Source organism: Buteo buteo, chromosome 23 (genome assembly GCF_964188355.1).
Source record: "Buteo buteo chromosome 23, bButBut1.hap1.1, whole genome shotgun sequence".
Lineage (NCBI taxonomy): Eukaryota > Metazoa > Chordata > Aves > Accipitriformes > Accipitridae > Buteo > Buteo buteo.
This window is the reverse complement of record NC_134193.1, coordinates 2,747,047-2,763,818: the sequence shown is the minus strand read 5'-3', so window position 1 is coordinate 2,763,818 and position 16,772 is coordinate 2,747,047. Positions and strand designations below refer to the sequence as shown.

Genomic DNA, 16,772 nt, shown 5'->3' with positions numbered 1-16,772 from the left:
TGGTGTTCAGTTAAGCAAAATAATTCTCCAAGCAGCACTTCTGCACACCTCTAGGCCTTGCTACAGGCACTGAGAGATGTTAGCATGCAACTACAAATGCTGTACTAGAGACCTCACAGGTCATGGCAGTGCAGTTTCTTTAAAGGGTTATTGCGAGAGCCAGAATTTGGGGACTAAAATGACAAACATGTCTGCAAAATTTTCAGAGTGCTAGCAAGCTCTGCATAGGAGCTGCGGATGAGGACTGAATGCACTGGCAAGAATCCATGCAGGGTTCAACAAGGCAGCAGCAGGTGGAACTGAAGACCACTGAAGGTCAGGGGCACAGGCTGAGCTACAGGTGAGGATTGCTTCTCTAATAGCAAAGGACACTGCAGGCTGACTGAGCAGTCTCCACATTCCTCAGTGGATGTCCTGCTCTACAGCACTGGTAAGACTAGGGCTTGGTGGCATGGGCTGAGCTGAGCAGGGAAGTTTTCACAGCACCTGCTTGAGAAAATGGATTTCACCAGCTCCATGAAATATTAAACAAAATGGCAAAAGAGGAGCCAAGAATGCAAGTGTCAAACGCAAGGCTGGAGGAAACAACTTTGTAAACACCTTGTTCCTGCATTCTCCTCCAGCTCCGTGCCTGAACTCTCCATGGTCACTCAGGTCTGAAAATAAACCAAGAGCTTTTAAATAGAGGCCAGCAACAGAGCTTTCTTTAGGAAATGCAGGTGTGGAATGTGACCTTTTCTCCATCATGTAGCAGGCCCGCCATGACCCTAAATCAGGTGGTCTGCTAGCAAGCAGGCTGCTACAGCTGGACAACTTACAGACATGTTACTTTGAGTAACTGTTGTCAGAAGAATGGCAGCTTTGTAGACTTGGCTACAAAGCAGGGGAAGAAAGGAATTTGCTATGGATATAACACAGGAACATGTTAACACACTGGAATTGGACTAATACAAACACCGTTCAAAACACCATTAGGTATGGCACCAAGTTATGTGCCTTCAGAGCAGAAAATCAGCTTTTCCTTCTTTGATGAATCAGAAGTAATTGCTGTGCATGCTGAGAGCACAGTGACTCATTAAAAAAAAAAAGCTAACAGAGCTATTAATCTTGTGTTTTCATGACATACTTGGCATTATCAAGTAACTACTCATACAACGTGAAGTTGTATACGATCTTAACAGGAAAGCCCAGCGCATCATCCTTACGCTGTTATTTACATGATGACACTAAGATTTCAAATACCACTCAAGATGAGAGACATTCTCTGAAAACATCTCATGGGAGCAGTAAAACAGGGTGGAAAGAAAACTCTTCTGTCAGGAGAGGTGTGCAGATACCAAACCGTTGTGCAACCCTTCAGAATTGTGCCAGATAAGCATGACATGGCAGCTAATATGATAAAATAAGGAGACTTAAGAATACGAAGGGCAAAGCTGCTGCACAGAAAAAAGCACAGACAATTATCAGAAGTGACTGGAAAAATGGGCAGAGATGAGAAATGTGCTTTTTCACCATTGCATCCTGCAAGATACAGTCTGTTTAAAGCACTTCAGTTTAGTGGCATCAGGTTGCAGTAAAGCTCTGTTGAACATTTACTCACTGCAGAGGAACTGCATGATTTCAGCACTGGCTGATGAGCAGCACTTAATGAGGCTCTGCAACAAGCTGCATTAGCAAAACCTCACAGCACACATTTGCACAGTACCTGCCAAAACCAACCCTGTCTTCCCAGCACTATTTGCCCTTCACATTTCCTTCAGCAGCAAAATGAATTTTCAGATGAATGCTCATTAAAGAAACAATCCTCACCAAAACACAGAGATGAGTGATTTTTGGTTGGGGACAGGAGATTACAAAATATAAAGGATGCTTTATGTCTTTAGGAACCATTTGTTATTACAAGAGGCAACAAATCCCTCCTTCCACAACACTGCCTTCATGGCACTGCAGCATGACCCAAGTTAGGATTTTGGCAACCTGTGTCCTACAACAGAATCACAGAACAGTTGAGACTGGAAGGGATCTCAGGACATCATCTAATTTTTACACCCAGGATGCTGTTGGGCTTCTTTGCCTCCAAGGCACGTTACTGGCTCGTGTTCAATGACGACACGAAGGACCTCTCTGACCTTCTCTGCGAAGCTGCCTTTCAGCCAGCCAGTCCCCAGCATGGGGTTATCCCTCCCCAGGTGCAGGACTTTGCACTTCCCTTTGGTGAACTTCATGAGGGTCCTGTTTTCCCATTTCTCCAGCCCTTCACGGTCTCTCTGAATGGCAGCAAAACCACTGGGTGAGTCAACCATTCCTCCCAGTTTTGCATCATCTGCAAATTTGCTGAGGATGCACTGTCCTATCACCCAGGTCATTAATGAAGATGTTAAACAATATTGACCCCATACTGCCATAGTCAAAGTGAAGGCTTTAGACTCAGTCTATAGAGATTTGCCAGAGAAAAAACAAACAAAACTTTCCTCCACCTCCCACTCCCGGGAATGTATTTTATTCTGTGCTGTATCCTGACACATCACTTTTGCTGTGTCTGCAACAGGAGTTTGCAAGAGGAATGACACCTTCACAAAAGAGCCATAGACATGCGGCTAAACAAATTAATGACGTTAGGGCACACAGACAAAAAGCAATAAACCGTAAAAGATGCAAGCTATTTACTACCCAGCAATGCACAAACAGTGTTAGCTAATTTTGTATAGAAAGGGGAGCACCAGGGAGGGTGCAAAGATTAAAGCAGGCAGGAAAATTTGTGGATTTGTTTTGATGGAAACTTTATGACTTGCTCTAGTGTAGAATCAGGTGTGGAAGTGACTTCACTGCAATTATACAGTTACATAAAAAGACAAAATAATAACCAGAAAAGAATCTGCATGCCTTGTTTTATTAGATGAAAATGCTGATCTGGTTTCAATTATTTAGTAGATTGATACAGTTTTAGCCCATTGGCCATACTGATAAGATCAGACTGCAAATAAATAAAGAGAAAGGTGAACGGAAAGAATAGGAATCACAGTTCCATCGCTGTTTTTCCGGATACGTTTCAGGGTATTTCCTGTACATTCCAGTACATTTTACAATATGAATTTAGAGCAGAACAACCACCCATTCCAGTGTATAATTCAAACTCTGAAGGAAACACACATCTCTGCAACAGTGCAAAAGGAGGAGTTGGACTAGTACCTGCAGCACAGTCTGCATGTCAGTATAACAAAGCAGCTTTCACCCAGTTTTTACTGTGGCTAACATCTGGTTCTTGATTCTTTCTTTCTTTAATTAATAACAGTAAACCCAAGTAAAGAGACTATCAGGCCAAAAGAATGCTTAACCCTTTAGTGCTAACAAAGATAGGCATGCTAGTGCAAGAAGTGCAAGATGAAATAGAATCAACATCCATGGCCTGTCTACACTAGGATTCCCAAAGAGCTGAGTCAACAGAAGTGCTGCAGTAAAGTGAAAACTGCTTGCATAGGCAGTGAAGGAACAAAGACTTTCTGCTCCCACTGAACTGGAAGAAACTGAATGGCTTTGCCATCTTTCATAATCAAGTTCTCAGAGAAGCAAAAGAGAAACATCCACTATAGAAACTGATTCAGTGAAAAGAGAATATATATGAGCAGACAACACTGATTTAGTTTCTTATTTAAAGCTGCAATTCCTTATTCTGACACTCAGCTGCACAACATACCCTGGGCCATAACTAAGATTGAGAGAGGGGAAAAAGAAAAAAGTCACTGAGAAGACAGGAGGAAAAGTTTTCAGCACCTTTGATATCAGGGCAACATCAGTTAAAGCAATATAGCTAGAACTTCTGGAGCTCAATATTTTAAAAGAGAGTCAGAAATCAGTGCATGTATGGGAGAACTTAGCGGTATCAAGTTAACACTGACACTGGTTGAGAGCACCGTTGATGCCGGTTGAGAGCATCACCTGGGGAAGAAGCCCATACCAAGCAGCAGTGCAACAAACTCTTAGTGTAACTCTACCAATTACATGAAACCTATGCCCTGTCACAAGCCTTTCACGTGAGCTTTTGACAGAGACATCATTTGTGAAAAATCAATTAACTGTATAAAATGAGTTTGTCAAAAGCACGCATAGGAAGATTCACCTCTTTTACTGATAGGTGAGTGACTGCTGATTATAGCTTAGATTTTTAAGTGCCTACCAATTTCAAAGGCTTAAAGAAAGCGCTGAAAGAATTAATACCATCAGATTAATGGCTGCATGTCAGACCAGAGAAGAACAGAAATCAGGGTCATTTGTTGTATTTTGCCCAGTTTCTTATCACTTTCCAGCAAACTGTAAATTTGCCTAAAGCAGCAACCAGCAGTTTTTCCATCTGTACATAAACAACAATATACAAAACCCAAATTCTAGACGCAGCTCAATATGCAACACACAACTGAGTCCAGACCCCTGCTATCCCAGAGTCCACCTTAGTAGCTGCTTGTCTCTGGTGTGTTTCTCACAGCTCGTGGGAGTTTGTGTGAGGCTCCGGAAGCTTGTCAGTATCACAGTTCTTTATCAGCTGAAAGAGGAACTCGACCTGTTTCTCATAATTCTCAACTGAGATTCTCTCATTCAACCCATGGATCCTGGAAGAAAAAGAATGTTTTTCATTCCAGTGTGTATTTGTGACCCACCCACCTGCATACATCCAGCACCTTACTTGCCTTTTCACTTCATAAAGCAATGCACAACATAAAAATATAGCAATATACAACAAATACTGTACTGTAACTGCAATGTCCGTTCCTTAGGCCAACCAAATTTAATGATTCTAAGGCTTAGAGCACAACAACTAAGTCCACGGTGTATGTGGAAAAGAAAAAACAGTATTCCAGCTCTCTGCCCATTTCTTGGCCATTTATGCCACTGTGCTGTACAGTTACAAGAACACTCTACTCCTGTATCATCTGCACCTCAATAAAATGACAAATCAAGTATATGCTAAATAAACAAACAGTCCCTTGCATGATGATGTTCTTTGTTATCACTTTGCTCCAGGAAACCTAACTGCCAGCTTTAAAGAGCAAATAAATTCAGAGGGGCATGTGTCCAAACATACAGATAAATCTCTTAAACAAGGCCAACCACCAGAACAACACCTTTCACACTGCTGCACTATATAAAGGATCCAGTTAGCTTCACAGCATTGGTGTACTACCAAATGGGACACCTAAATGAGGTCTTGCATGCATTTGAAGTAAAGAAGGGTAAGGGCTAATACTCTCCCAGTGTAATTACCATCCCGTATTTGTGCAGCACCCAAATCTGCAGGAAATGGGTGGCCTAACAGAATGTGAGGCAACACCACCACCACGCCAAGGTATACAAGGTTGGGTTTCCTTCTTCTGCCTAACGCATATCGATTTTCTCTTTGTCCCCATCCCAAAAATCTGCCCACATGCAGCCAGAATACAGTACCTGGGAAGATCATCTGATTTCAAGAGCAGTGGGTTAAATCGATAAATGGCATTTGTGACGTTAGTGAAATGCCTGCTGTCTGTGTTTCCAATACATGTGCCTGGAAAACAAACCTCAGGTTTACTTTGCATGAAAGCAGCAATTTAATGACCCACACTTTTCCCAGGAGAAAGGAAAGGCATCTGATAACAGTTCTATATAACCTCTAGCTACAACAAAAGCAAAATCACTGGAAACAGTTTATTGGTACATCCTGGAAGAACATTCTCTCTATGAACAGGAGGAGCTGAACATACAATTCAATCATTCTAAGAACAGCCATGATACTCAGCCTCCACAAAAGTTTAACCTTAAAACTGCAGTCCAACAAACAGTACAGAACTAAGAAGGAGCTGCGAGAAAGGGAAGGGGCTGGGATCATAAGGAACAATACAGAAAAGCAGCAATGGCTTTGCCAGCTATGAAAACAATAAAAGAAGAGCTAAAGCAAGAAGACCTCCTACTCTCCCTCACAATTCCTTTCTTCCCTGAAGAGATTCCTTTGTATGTGCAAAGAGTCAAATTCAAGGCTCATTGTTTCTGTCAGTTTCCTGTTTGCTTTTTTACTTCCACTACTAAAAAACAACATTAAAACTTTTAAAACATAAAGAGGGAATGGAATAAAAAGAGGAAAAAACAGCTGTTTCCAGCAGTTAACAGCTGGGGTGGAGAAGTACACAGAAAATGGAAACAAGTCAATATTGGGGGATGGGGGAGAGAAAAGCAGGGCGGAAGCTGGAGAGGAAACAATAATCATCACGTGCTTACTGTTACCTGGGACTACACTGTCAACATCTGGGAAAGTATCCAGAATGGTTCTTTGAAAAATATGGACTCCAAATGTCTGGTCATTCCAAGGACTGATGGGGAGTGGGTCAAAGGCCTCTACTACATCAATCTTCACTCTGTCATCAGCAACTGTGTTTCTAACTATCTCTAGTACCTATGGGTAAAACATAGAGATTAAATAAGAAAAAAAAAAAAAAAAAAAAAAAAAAAGAGAGCACATCCCTTCTAGATATCAGCAAATGTTCCACTTTCCAGAAAACATTTGTCCATGATCTGCCAACTGTGGCTGCAAACACAGATGGATAGTTAGGACTGAAACAGTGTGGCAGTCTCTCTTCCTCTTATTCAGTGGATGGCCATATTCTCACAGGTCACAAACCTTAACGCTTCCATTCCATAATCACATACGATCCGTGTGCTCTTTGGCACAAAAAGACTTCTGAAATCTGCTCGATGCAACTGCAACGCACACTTGCAAGTTTGGTCTGCCTCTTGCTCTGCTCCACATTCAAGAAGCCATAGTAAACAATGCACTTTGCAATCCATCTCAAAGGAGAAGAAAAGACTTGAGATAAGCTGTGTTTCTAACAGTCTCCATAAAGGAGCAATTCCCAAATCTTCCCCTTCTACTGCTTGTATGAATACAGGGAGAGACGAAAAGAGTATTCTTACAGAACAGATCTGCTGCCACAAATGGCCCAGTGCCACTCTGCTCAGAAAGAGGTGGAGAACAGCCTCGCATCTGGGGGTACAGTAAGTACCTCAGTGGCCTTCTCTGCAGAGTGGATCCGGAAGTTCACGGTTGCTTTTGCAGAAGATGGGATGACATTGATCTAGAAAAAATGAAGGACCAAAATTTAAAAGGAAGATAAAAACAGATTAAAATGCCAACTGAAAACTCAGAAACTGCTCAAACAACTCCAGGCCTCAGACTAATGCTTCACCATCTCCACTGAGTGTGATATCTCTTTCTGTACTCTGTGTTAAAATACCATAAATCTCATCTAGAATGCAGATAACTACACAAAGAAATATTCATCAATTCAACAAAAATGAAGTTAGCTGTTATATAGAAGTTTTCTTCTTGAGATAAGCCCTCTCCCTTCAGAAACTTTATATTGACAAACTCTGAAAGTTTGTTGGTTTTTTTAAGCAATATTTTTACCTCATTGTCGTATTACTTTTCCCCAAGTATGTAAGTCACTTAACAAACGATGTTACTGAACACACGTAACTCCTCTTTTCTACAGAATGAGTATTTATAATTTTGTTAAACAAGAAACCAGGGTGTCACTTCTCTCCTGGCCACTCAGTGTCACTGTTCAGCCACTGCATCTTGTTTTCTTGTCCAGTGATGCCTTTCAGTAACAGATTTTTTTCAGGGACACACCAAACAGCTTGTTTATTTTCCAGGGCTACAATATTTTTGGATAGCTACACCTCCTTATCAAGGCAAGATCTGGCTGTATCAGCCAGAACCTGTTATCTCTCAGTCCAAGGTGCACACTAATGTTACTTGAATGAAGGTAAATGCCAGACTTGTTCTCACAAATGCAAGACCCCATCTGGGCTAGGGAAGTGTTTACAACTGTGACAGTTTCAAATACAGTCATTGATACTTTGTATGATTACACAGAAAACTCTCTTTCTTGTCCATCCTAATATAAACAATCTTAACGCTGGTTTACAGAGATCTTTTTGTGACAGAGATCAGATACTTCTGAAAGTTTTCAACTTTAGCTAAACCCAAAATCTAAAGTAAAAATGAGACTGGTGGTGACACCACACAGGGTCTAACACCAGGGCCTGTACTCATCTCATAACTGGATATAAATAGTTGGAAAGCAAACATCCTAATTGTCTCATCGTACTACATGGAGAAAAATCAAAATGAAGCTACCTTGATTCCTGCATTAAACATCGTGACTGCTGTAGTAGTTCGAATCAAAGCATTGGTGGAAGGTTTCCAGGCAAGAACTCTTACAAAAAAGAAAAAAAAAAAAATTTCAAAAATAGTAATATTGATAAAACATAAGCACCACAATTACATAGGCAATAAGCTGAATGATGGCCTATTCAATTAACAAAGTGGTTATTAATGGTAAAGCACTGACATTGTCTAAACTATGAAATGGTATAACTGATTTCCTGGGAAGACTAGAAATGGCCAGTGGTCTTCATCTTTTAAGGGCGAGAGGCTGGGAATGGTCATCAAGGATGTATTTTCTTACCTGCTGACAATAGGTGAAAACAGCCATAGATTGCTCATGATGAGATTGAGAGGAAACCTGAACTAAGTGGAAGAAACAAAACCACAAATCAGAAAGTTCCTATTTTTTTGAGAAGACAGTGTAGTCACTTGGCTATGGTTGAAACAATTCTAGCAGAAACAGTTAACTGGGAGAAAGGCCAGCTCAAGTCTTCACCTTTCCAGGAACTACGTAACTATGCTCTAAATTCATATGCTGGGTTACTCTTCACTTACTAATATGAAAATCTGAGAATGAAATCATAGTTCTTTCCTCACCTCTGATGCAAGGTGCTCCACAGTCATGAGTTCTGGTCCATGGCCAAACAGATTGCGCAAAGGATTCTGCTCCAGTCTACAGCAAAGCAATCAACACTTGAAATTTAAAAAATCTCTGACTATTATTGCTCCAGAAGGTTGATAGGAATTTGATTTCTGAAATGTATCCATGTATTTGAGATGCAATCACACTTTCCTCTCCTGGTAAGTATATCTGTGAGCACACCTCCACGACAGATTTCTGAGCATGCCAGTCACATGCAAAGGCTTTCTTTCAAGAACAGCTGAAAAAATCCAAAAGCCTGACTCTTGTAAAGAATACACAGAAATCTAGAAAAATATCACACCAAATTCCATCATATCTGGACATATTAAGTTTTTCTAAAATACGTATTTATTAGCCAATTTGATACCTACACAGAGAGGTAATGAAGATTTACCCAGTCACATTCTGACTTTACACCATGTTTACTGGCTTGGATAATTACCAGCTAGAGGTAGCAGGTATGCACAAGAATAAATTCCAGAGAAATTCTGCAACCCAATCAAAGCAATCTCTATCACCACAAAGTAAATTATGGTAGACATAATGACGCAGCAATTGTCTTGGTTGTAAAGAATCAACTAACACTAGGAACAGTTGAAGTGAAAAGACACTTCAGACACTTGGCAATTGTCCCGTTGCTGGGGATTGCATTTCTGCCCTTCAAAGTGCACTACAAATTTCAATTTCAAATATATAAAGGGAATTGCAAAATACTATAAATACAAATATTAAAAAAGAAAGTCACGTATCAGTGACTTAGGAGTCTGCTTGACCGTCTTTGATGTCAGACGACAGCGCAGCTCTCACCTGGACATCGCTGCTGCAAGAATGCCAATACTTGTCTCCTTAGGAGGAAAGGATGAATGTCCTGGCTCTTTTTCCACAGTGAAGTTCAGTGTTAATGAACCCTTTTCTGTGACAGCAATTCTGGTCAATGATAAATAAGTAAAACATTAATGCAACTCCAAACACATGCACCCACTATAGGTAAAATGAACTACTCTGCCTATTTTTAGTATCATAAAAAACACCAGAGAAGCAGCAACAACAAATCCTTAACACAATCTTTAGATGTTTGGAGTACTGATGTCTTGGCTGCTTCTCCAGTGAGCAGACTCTACAGCATAAAATTAACATGCTTGCACTAGCTAAGTGGAACATTCTGCTTTTGTCAGCACAGCTGTGATGGATGGCAAGCAAATGCTGAAGGTCCTTTGCTTGCACTTTGTGCCACTGCTGTAGCTTTAGCAACACGAACACTGCCACATGCCTTGAAAACATATTTTACTGACATTAGCAAGGTCATTTCCCACAAATTAATTACTGAAAATGGATCACTTTCATCATGGTCAATTGCATTCTCTCTTACACAGCTACTGGCTTCTTCACGCCCGCAATGATGCCATCTAGTATTGCGCTTCCCTCATCTAGTAAGAAGGAGAGTTTCACTTCTCTAGCTTCCAACAGAGCTGCAATCTTCATTGCTCCCTTCCGACCAAACACCTGTGAGAATCCAGAGGAACTGATCAGATTAAGCTATGCCATTGGGAAGAATTCTGGAAAACATCTTGCTGTTCACAGCGATCAGTGCTACAGTGCGAAGAACGCAAGAAATTCCCTAGTGAACAGCTCTAGAGCAACCTGTCAATAAAAGATTCTTCCTAGCAAAATTCATTGGAGATTGTTAACAGCCTAGTAGCAGATGAATTTATATTCACACTGAGGAATGTTCTCATTCACAAGTCACTGAACGTTACTTTGAATCCTACTAGGTCTTGGACACAATGGTATCTCAGAGCTTTAAGCTCCACAGATTAGTCATTTTAAAGAGGTATTCATTTTAACTATTAACAATTCTTTGTCTTTATATTTTGAAAATTAATAAACAAAACCACCTCATCAGTCTTTGTACCTTTTACTAGTGAGCATACCCACAACAAAAGTGGAACATTTTTGTCAGCTCTTCCTGATCATTTGGAACAGCTGGGTAAATCTTAAGCCAGGTTTTCATGTACTATAGTCCAAAACACAACTCCTGCTGCACCTTTCATGCAGAAAAGAATCTGAACTAACATTCTACTGTGTTCTTTTCCCTTTGCTCATCGCACCAAACCCTTTGTCAATGTAATTTAAAGCCAAACAATCAATATATAACTATCACCACGTGCCTGACACAGTATCTACCCACATAACCAAGAAAAACAGGAAAGACTTTCTAGCTAAACAATGTTTAAAAATTAAGCCTTGCTACATACACGAACAATGCAAGCAACTCATTATTTTGATGAAATGAAAGAAAATACCTCTTCATCATGTCCAATACCAACATAGAAAGATCTGCGTGGTCTGTAATGTCTTTTCAGCAAAAATTCTAGAGCTTGCAGAATACCCTGCAGAAAAAAAAAGCAGAATGTATTGTACTACTTTTGTGTGTTAGTAAGAAGAATAAATGTAAAAGAATGCAATGTAACGTGAAAGAAATGTGATGCATCCACAGCCTTTAAGGAGACTTTGTCCTGTTCACAGTTAAGCTTTTATTTCTACAGCTCCTACTGATGATATTCGTATTCTCTGGAAAACACGCTGTTTTTTTGATCAATAATGCTTAAGACTTAGTGTGCTACACAGTGTCAGTGTACATACACAAAATACAGTATAGGCTTGTTCTTGCTACTGATGAAGTCAGTGACAAACTGCACAGGAAGCACAACAGTTACAATTATCCAAGGAATTCACTGTTCCTTTAAACTGCCTATCCTACACACAGTTTGGCTCTGACTTGAGCTACCAAATCCATTTATTTTAATGAGCAGTATATTTTGTACAAAAATGCTAAGATGACAGAAACAGAAGAATGACAAACTTAATCTGAAGAATGAGAAATGAAATCTACCATTTGCTATATTATTCCATCTCACCTGTTTTTTCAATTTAAGCTAGTTAATTTTTTACATTAGGAGAAATTGTATCGCTTCTACCTTGTCAGCACCCATTTTTGCAGTGTTCACTGAAATTGCTGATTTTTATTGTCCATTTGTGGAGTTACTTGTGCAGTTCACAGTAGAAGGAAGCACCAAAACAAAGTTCTAAGTTGCAAGGCTTTGAGATTGATGATTAAACAACCTGAATAAACTTTATAGGAGTATGGCCTATGCCACAATAAGCAGTCACAGCACCTGTGACACTGGTTTGCTAAACAGCTGTTTAAATTTAAATACAGGGCTGTCATGGTAGTAATCTTTGCAAGTCACAAAGGACTATTTTCCTTATTAATTTTTCCACCAACCTTTTCCCAAATAAGAAATCCTTCACAGATCAATCTTTTTTGTACTTTATTCCTCCCAAATGTACTTAGTACAACAGCTCTTTGTTCTGCCACAGACTAGATAAAAGATACAAGGTTATCTGACTGTAATATTAAATAAACATTGTTTATTTTGAAACTCAAGTCTTTTCAAAGGGCCAAGTTTGGCTTTGAATGCCCACGTGACACCTGGGAAAAAGTAAAAGGTCTATCCCTGATTTCAAACACAGCATCTGACATCAAATTTAAATATGTCATTTAACCAAATACATTTGCATCTGTGAATATGTTTTTCTGTATCTTCCAAGAGCTTTAACTCTGCTTTCTTCAGTGACAAAAGAACACTCTGCTTCTTCTCTAGGAAAAGTTGGGAGAAAACTGCAGGGCTTAGGCATTTATCACTAACATCCTGCATTTAAAGAGGGGCAAGAGAGACAATACAGTAAATTTCAAGAGAATAGATTCCTCCAATCTGCCTTTTTCAAGCTTTGCATCTCTCCGAAATGATATTACCAAGATGACGTACTATGGCAGAGTTTTTGTTATCCAGCGTTCCTCGTCCATAGATGAAACCTTCATGCTCTGCAGCTGAGAAAGGAGGGAAATCCCAGCCCTCTGGGGGAGCAGGCACAACATCCATGTGTGCAAGCAGCATATAGGGCATCATTTCAGGGTTAGAACCCTGAACAGTAAAGAGATGGCTGTATTTCCCAACAATTTCATGTTGAATGAACTTTGAAGAAAATACAGCCGGGAAGACTGTTAAGAAAAAAATTAAAAACAAGTGAAAAAGAAAAATTAACAATAACGTCCGATTTTATCATTATACACTCCATAGAATAGTCACCTATTTAGCCTCAATGGGAGCACTGTAAATAAGACTGACCGCAACAAATTTCCTTCAGGAAGCAGATGTGCAGCTTCGTTCTCATACTTCTACCAATCCACCTCACTTTGTATTTAAGACTTTCCTAAGCAAAACCAGGAATTGTTGTTCACCAGTGCTGCAGCTGTTTTGTAGGTAGCAATGACAGGACTGCCAAAAAAGTAGGCTGAAGCAGGGGTAGTCTTCCTCTTTTTTTTCTTTTTAATGGCAAAGTCATTTAACCAGCTTGAGGACCAAAAACCACCACTGCAAAAAGACATTGGAACCTTGTCTTTTCTAGCTTTGGCCATTGCTACACCAAAGTACACTGTTGCAGAGGTGACTTATGTATGCCATTTTGCCAGTCCTTTCCTGAGGAAAAAACAAAATAAAAATCTGTTCCATTACACTCAAGAACCATATATTCTCTTCAATTTGTTTACAAAAATAAAATTGAGCAGCAGAGATTGCTAATAATGAAAGTTCAGTACCTTTCTGAATGTAATTCCCAAATTCTGCCATGGCAGTTGTATTAAAGTCCTCTGGAGATACGGAAACAGTTGGGATTTTAATAGCACCTTCAATGAAATACAAAACAGAAATCATTCGACACTGCAATCAGTCAAACAATACTTGAATTGCATTTCAAAGGGGAAAGTATTTATGTTCCTGAATATTTTCCAGGCTTTAAAGATTATTTCACAGATAGCAAGAGCTGCCACTATCCAAAAAGACTGATGTATTCCAGCTGAGCTGTGCGCATGCAGCACACCAGTATTTCCTCCCAGTTTCAGCCAAGGTATTCCTCTAGATACTTCAATTCCATTTTTAAGCCTAAAGTGTTGAATGATATTGTTAGAAATGCCACTGTCCAGAAGGAGCTGCATTTTGCTCGGGTGACCTGATTCCTCATAGTCATAAACTTCTGGCAGCTAAGCAGGCAGCTTAGTTGGCAGTTCAAGGTTCTTTTTCAATAGTAAGTCAAGGTTGTGATGGCAAGATTGTTTATAACACCTTCTTTCATACTGCTCCAACCTATTAAGACATATAAACAGACAGGTCTTTTGTTGGTCCTTCTAGTCTGCTCTGTCATTTAAACAGGGTCAGACAAGGCTGCTCTTCAACATCCAGCGACTGTCATGCAAAACACTGGTATAACTTAGTCCCAATCACAGCTGCCTTTCCTAAAACTATCTGTCAAGTGAGGTTACAAATTCTTTTCAAGGTCGTGTTATTCAAGAAGAAACACAAAAATAAATATCTTTTGTATCCCTGCATTTTCCCATTAAAAACGTATGTAAACACAATTTTCTAGGCAATAAATCTTACACGCCAGCAACGTATGAGATTTACAAGAACCCAACTCCTACTGAGTCGTGAACAGTCCACGACTATTGGTTCATGCCAGATTGTGGTTTCCTGCAAACTGCCAACCTCATGAGATCCAAATAGCCTCAAAGGCTTCTGCAGAAGACTATGTCAGAGAGCACAAACACACCCTTGTTACAGACAGGCTGCCTGCAGTGAAGCAGTGTGCAAGGTTTCAGCCAGCAAGAAAGAAAAAACAACCTGACAATGATTTATCCAGTGGACAAAAAGACGCCTAGCAAACGCAGTCACGGGGTGCCTGGAGCCTTCTGCGGGTGTGAGAGGGAAACACTGAAGAAAATCAACACAGGAAGAAAGCTGGCTTTAGGAGAACAAACAACCGGTTTCCTCCAAGGGGAAAGCACCTGAGGAACTGTCCCTCTTCAGTGGTGTCCCCGTTCCCACCCGTGCCCCACAGCCGGCCCCCTGACGCCGACCTCTCTCCCTGCGGAGAGAGCCGCCACAAGCCCCAGGGCGAGCTCGGAACGGCCCAGCCGCGACGCCGGGGAAACAGGGGGCCGACAACAACCCCTGACCCGGGGCTGGAAGAGGGGCACACAGGCTGCAGGCCCCCGAGGAGGCCCGGTGGGCCGGCAGAACGGGGCCAGCCAGGGCGGCCCGCCGGGCCCCCTCACCTCGCAGCGCCTCCTTGAGCTCCAGCCTCTCGCCGGCACTGAAGGAGACGGTGCCGCCGCGCCTCGCCCACAGCCGCGGGATCGCCGGGGAGCGCAGGAGGTAAGCGCGGAGCAGCACGGCGGCCACCAGCGCCAGCAACACCGCGCACAGCCCCAGGCCCGCGGCCCACGCCGCCACCCGCCACCGCCGCCCGCTCCCGCCCGCCATCCCCGGCGGACTTCGGGCCGCCGCTGCCGCCCGCCCCGCTGAGGAACGGACGGGCGTAGCCGAACGCCAATCGTCACGCACCTGCCCGAGAGGGTGGCCAATGGGCGGCTTGAGCCCGCCCCCCACCGCGAGTGCTCACGGGAGTTGTAGTTCTGCGCCGAGGCACGTTCGAAATGGCGGCGGGCGGGAAGGTGGGCGGGCGCTTCGGTTCTCTCTCTCCTCTTCGGGAAATCGCATGTTCCTTATCCCGAGGGGACGTTTAGGAGCTGTGGCGAACTGTGTCTGGTACCCACAGCAGCAGGTAGTAATGGGAATGTCCCCTCACCCTGGCTTGGGCCTGGAGCGCGCTGGAAGGCCAAGAGCGCTGGGACTCAGGATGCTGCTCCCAAAATGCGGGGGCCCTTGGAGGGAAAAGGGACGCCCGTGGGGAATAACCACCTCCAGGTTCAGTGAGAGCCCCAAGTTGGGCAGGAGGATGCCGGTGAGGACCAGGCTGAGGGACGGGCCTGAGTCGGGCACGGTGGTGTGCCCTCGGGTGTGCCAGCCCCACTCCTGACAGGGTTTAAATCGGCCTGGCTTTCAAAATACATTGCTTCTTGCCTGGTTTCACCAGGGAGCACGATGGAAAAACTGTTCTTCCCTTCTTTACAGCTGTCTTGTACTGAATTTGAAGATTTATCCCATCTTCCCATGGCATAAACTGTCCCGAGATGCTTGATACTGGATGGGAGCTGCCATGGAAAGCCTGCTCTCGAATCAGCAGAAGCAGCGGATGATTGTTCACACATTCTTTATTATCAAAAAAGAACAAAACCAATATTAAATTAAATAAATTACAAACATTTCTGAGCTGGTTATACATCATGCATTTATCAAGTAAGGCTTCAGAGCCATTACACATCAACATCACTGTTACTTTAAAAGCAATAAAGGGACACTGGAAATTAAAACTTTTCTACCCCAGCGTGAATTTGAGCTTCCCTAATTCTCTTGCCTGGGCACTTGGAAATTAAGACTTTGAGCTGGCCTCCAGCAATGCCATTTGCCCACTGATGTTACATTTATTGCCAGAATTGGCCCACGGCTGCAGAAATGAGGTATTCTTCTTCCTGGGTCATCAGAATCGGAGAGCATATAGTCACTGCTGCTACTTTCAAGCCGTCTCTCTTGACATCCCATCCATTATGCTTGTAGGAACTTCAAGAAATACAGTCTATTTTTATACAAAGTCTGTTGCTCTGAGGCTTCCTGTGTTTGGCCTGTTGGCCCCTGAGACTGTGAAATCAGCCTCCTGTAATTAACCCTGAATGAAGAACTGGAAATTGGAATTTTCCTCATTTAACATGATGCCACCTCAGAGATACAGAAATACTGATTAGCTACTGTAGGATAGTTTCTTGTTCCATTGCACCAATTTCTTTGTTGCTTTTTTTCAAATGAGCAAGTAAAAGAAGCACTCAGGCAGTAACAAAAGACCATGAGTAATCATCCTCAAAGATAATTTAAGAGAATTAATCTCTTGATTTTACCTTATAGAACAAGCTATACATGGTTC

The 16,772-nt window shown here is 42.0% G+C and overlaps 1 protein-coding gene across 3 annotated transcripts; it reads right to left on the bottom strand.

Annotated features, from left to right (window-relative positions):
* Nucleotides 1-2,871: 2,871 nt before the first annotated feature.
* On the bottom strand, nt 2,872-15,249 carry PM20D1 (peptidase M20 domain containing 1). 3 transcript variants are annotated; one of them, XM_075054985.1, is made up of 13 exons: nt 15,010-15,249; nt 13,498-13,584; nt 12,668-12,900; nt 11,141-11,227; nt 10,207-10,340; nt 9,645-9,764; nt 8,792-8,867; nt 8,496-8,557; nt 8,165-8,243; nt 7,026-7,097; nt 6,250-6,418; nt 5,437-5,536; nt 2,872-4,604 (listed from the first exon to the last, which is right to left on the bottom strand). In XM_075054985.1, the coding sequence occupies exons 1-13, from the start codon at nt 15,215-15,217 to the stop codon at nt 4,475-4,477; spliced, it is 1,557 nt and encodes a 518-aa protein (XP_074911086.1). In that variant the 5' UTR covers nt 15,218-15,249; the 3' UTR covers nt 2,872-4,474. The 3 variants fall into 3 exon arrangements, with proteins under 3 accessions (XP_074911086.1, XP_074911088.1, XP_074911087.1); XM_075054987.1 differs by lacking the exon at nt 15,010-15,249 and adding an exon at nt 14,576-14,652; XM_075054986.1 differs by lacking the exon at nt 13,498-13,584.
* Between the last annotated feature and the right edge of the window lie 1,523 nt (nt 15,250-16,772).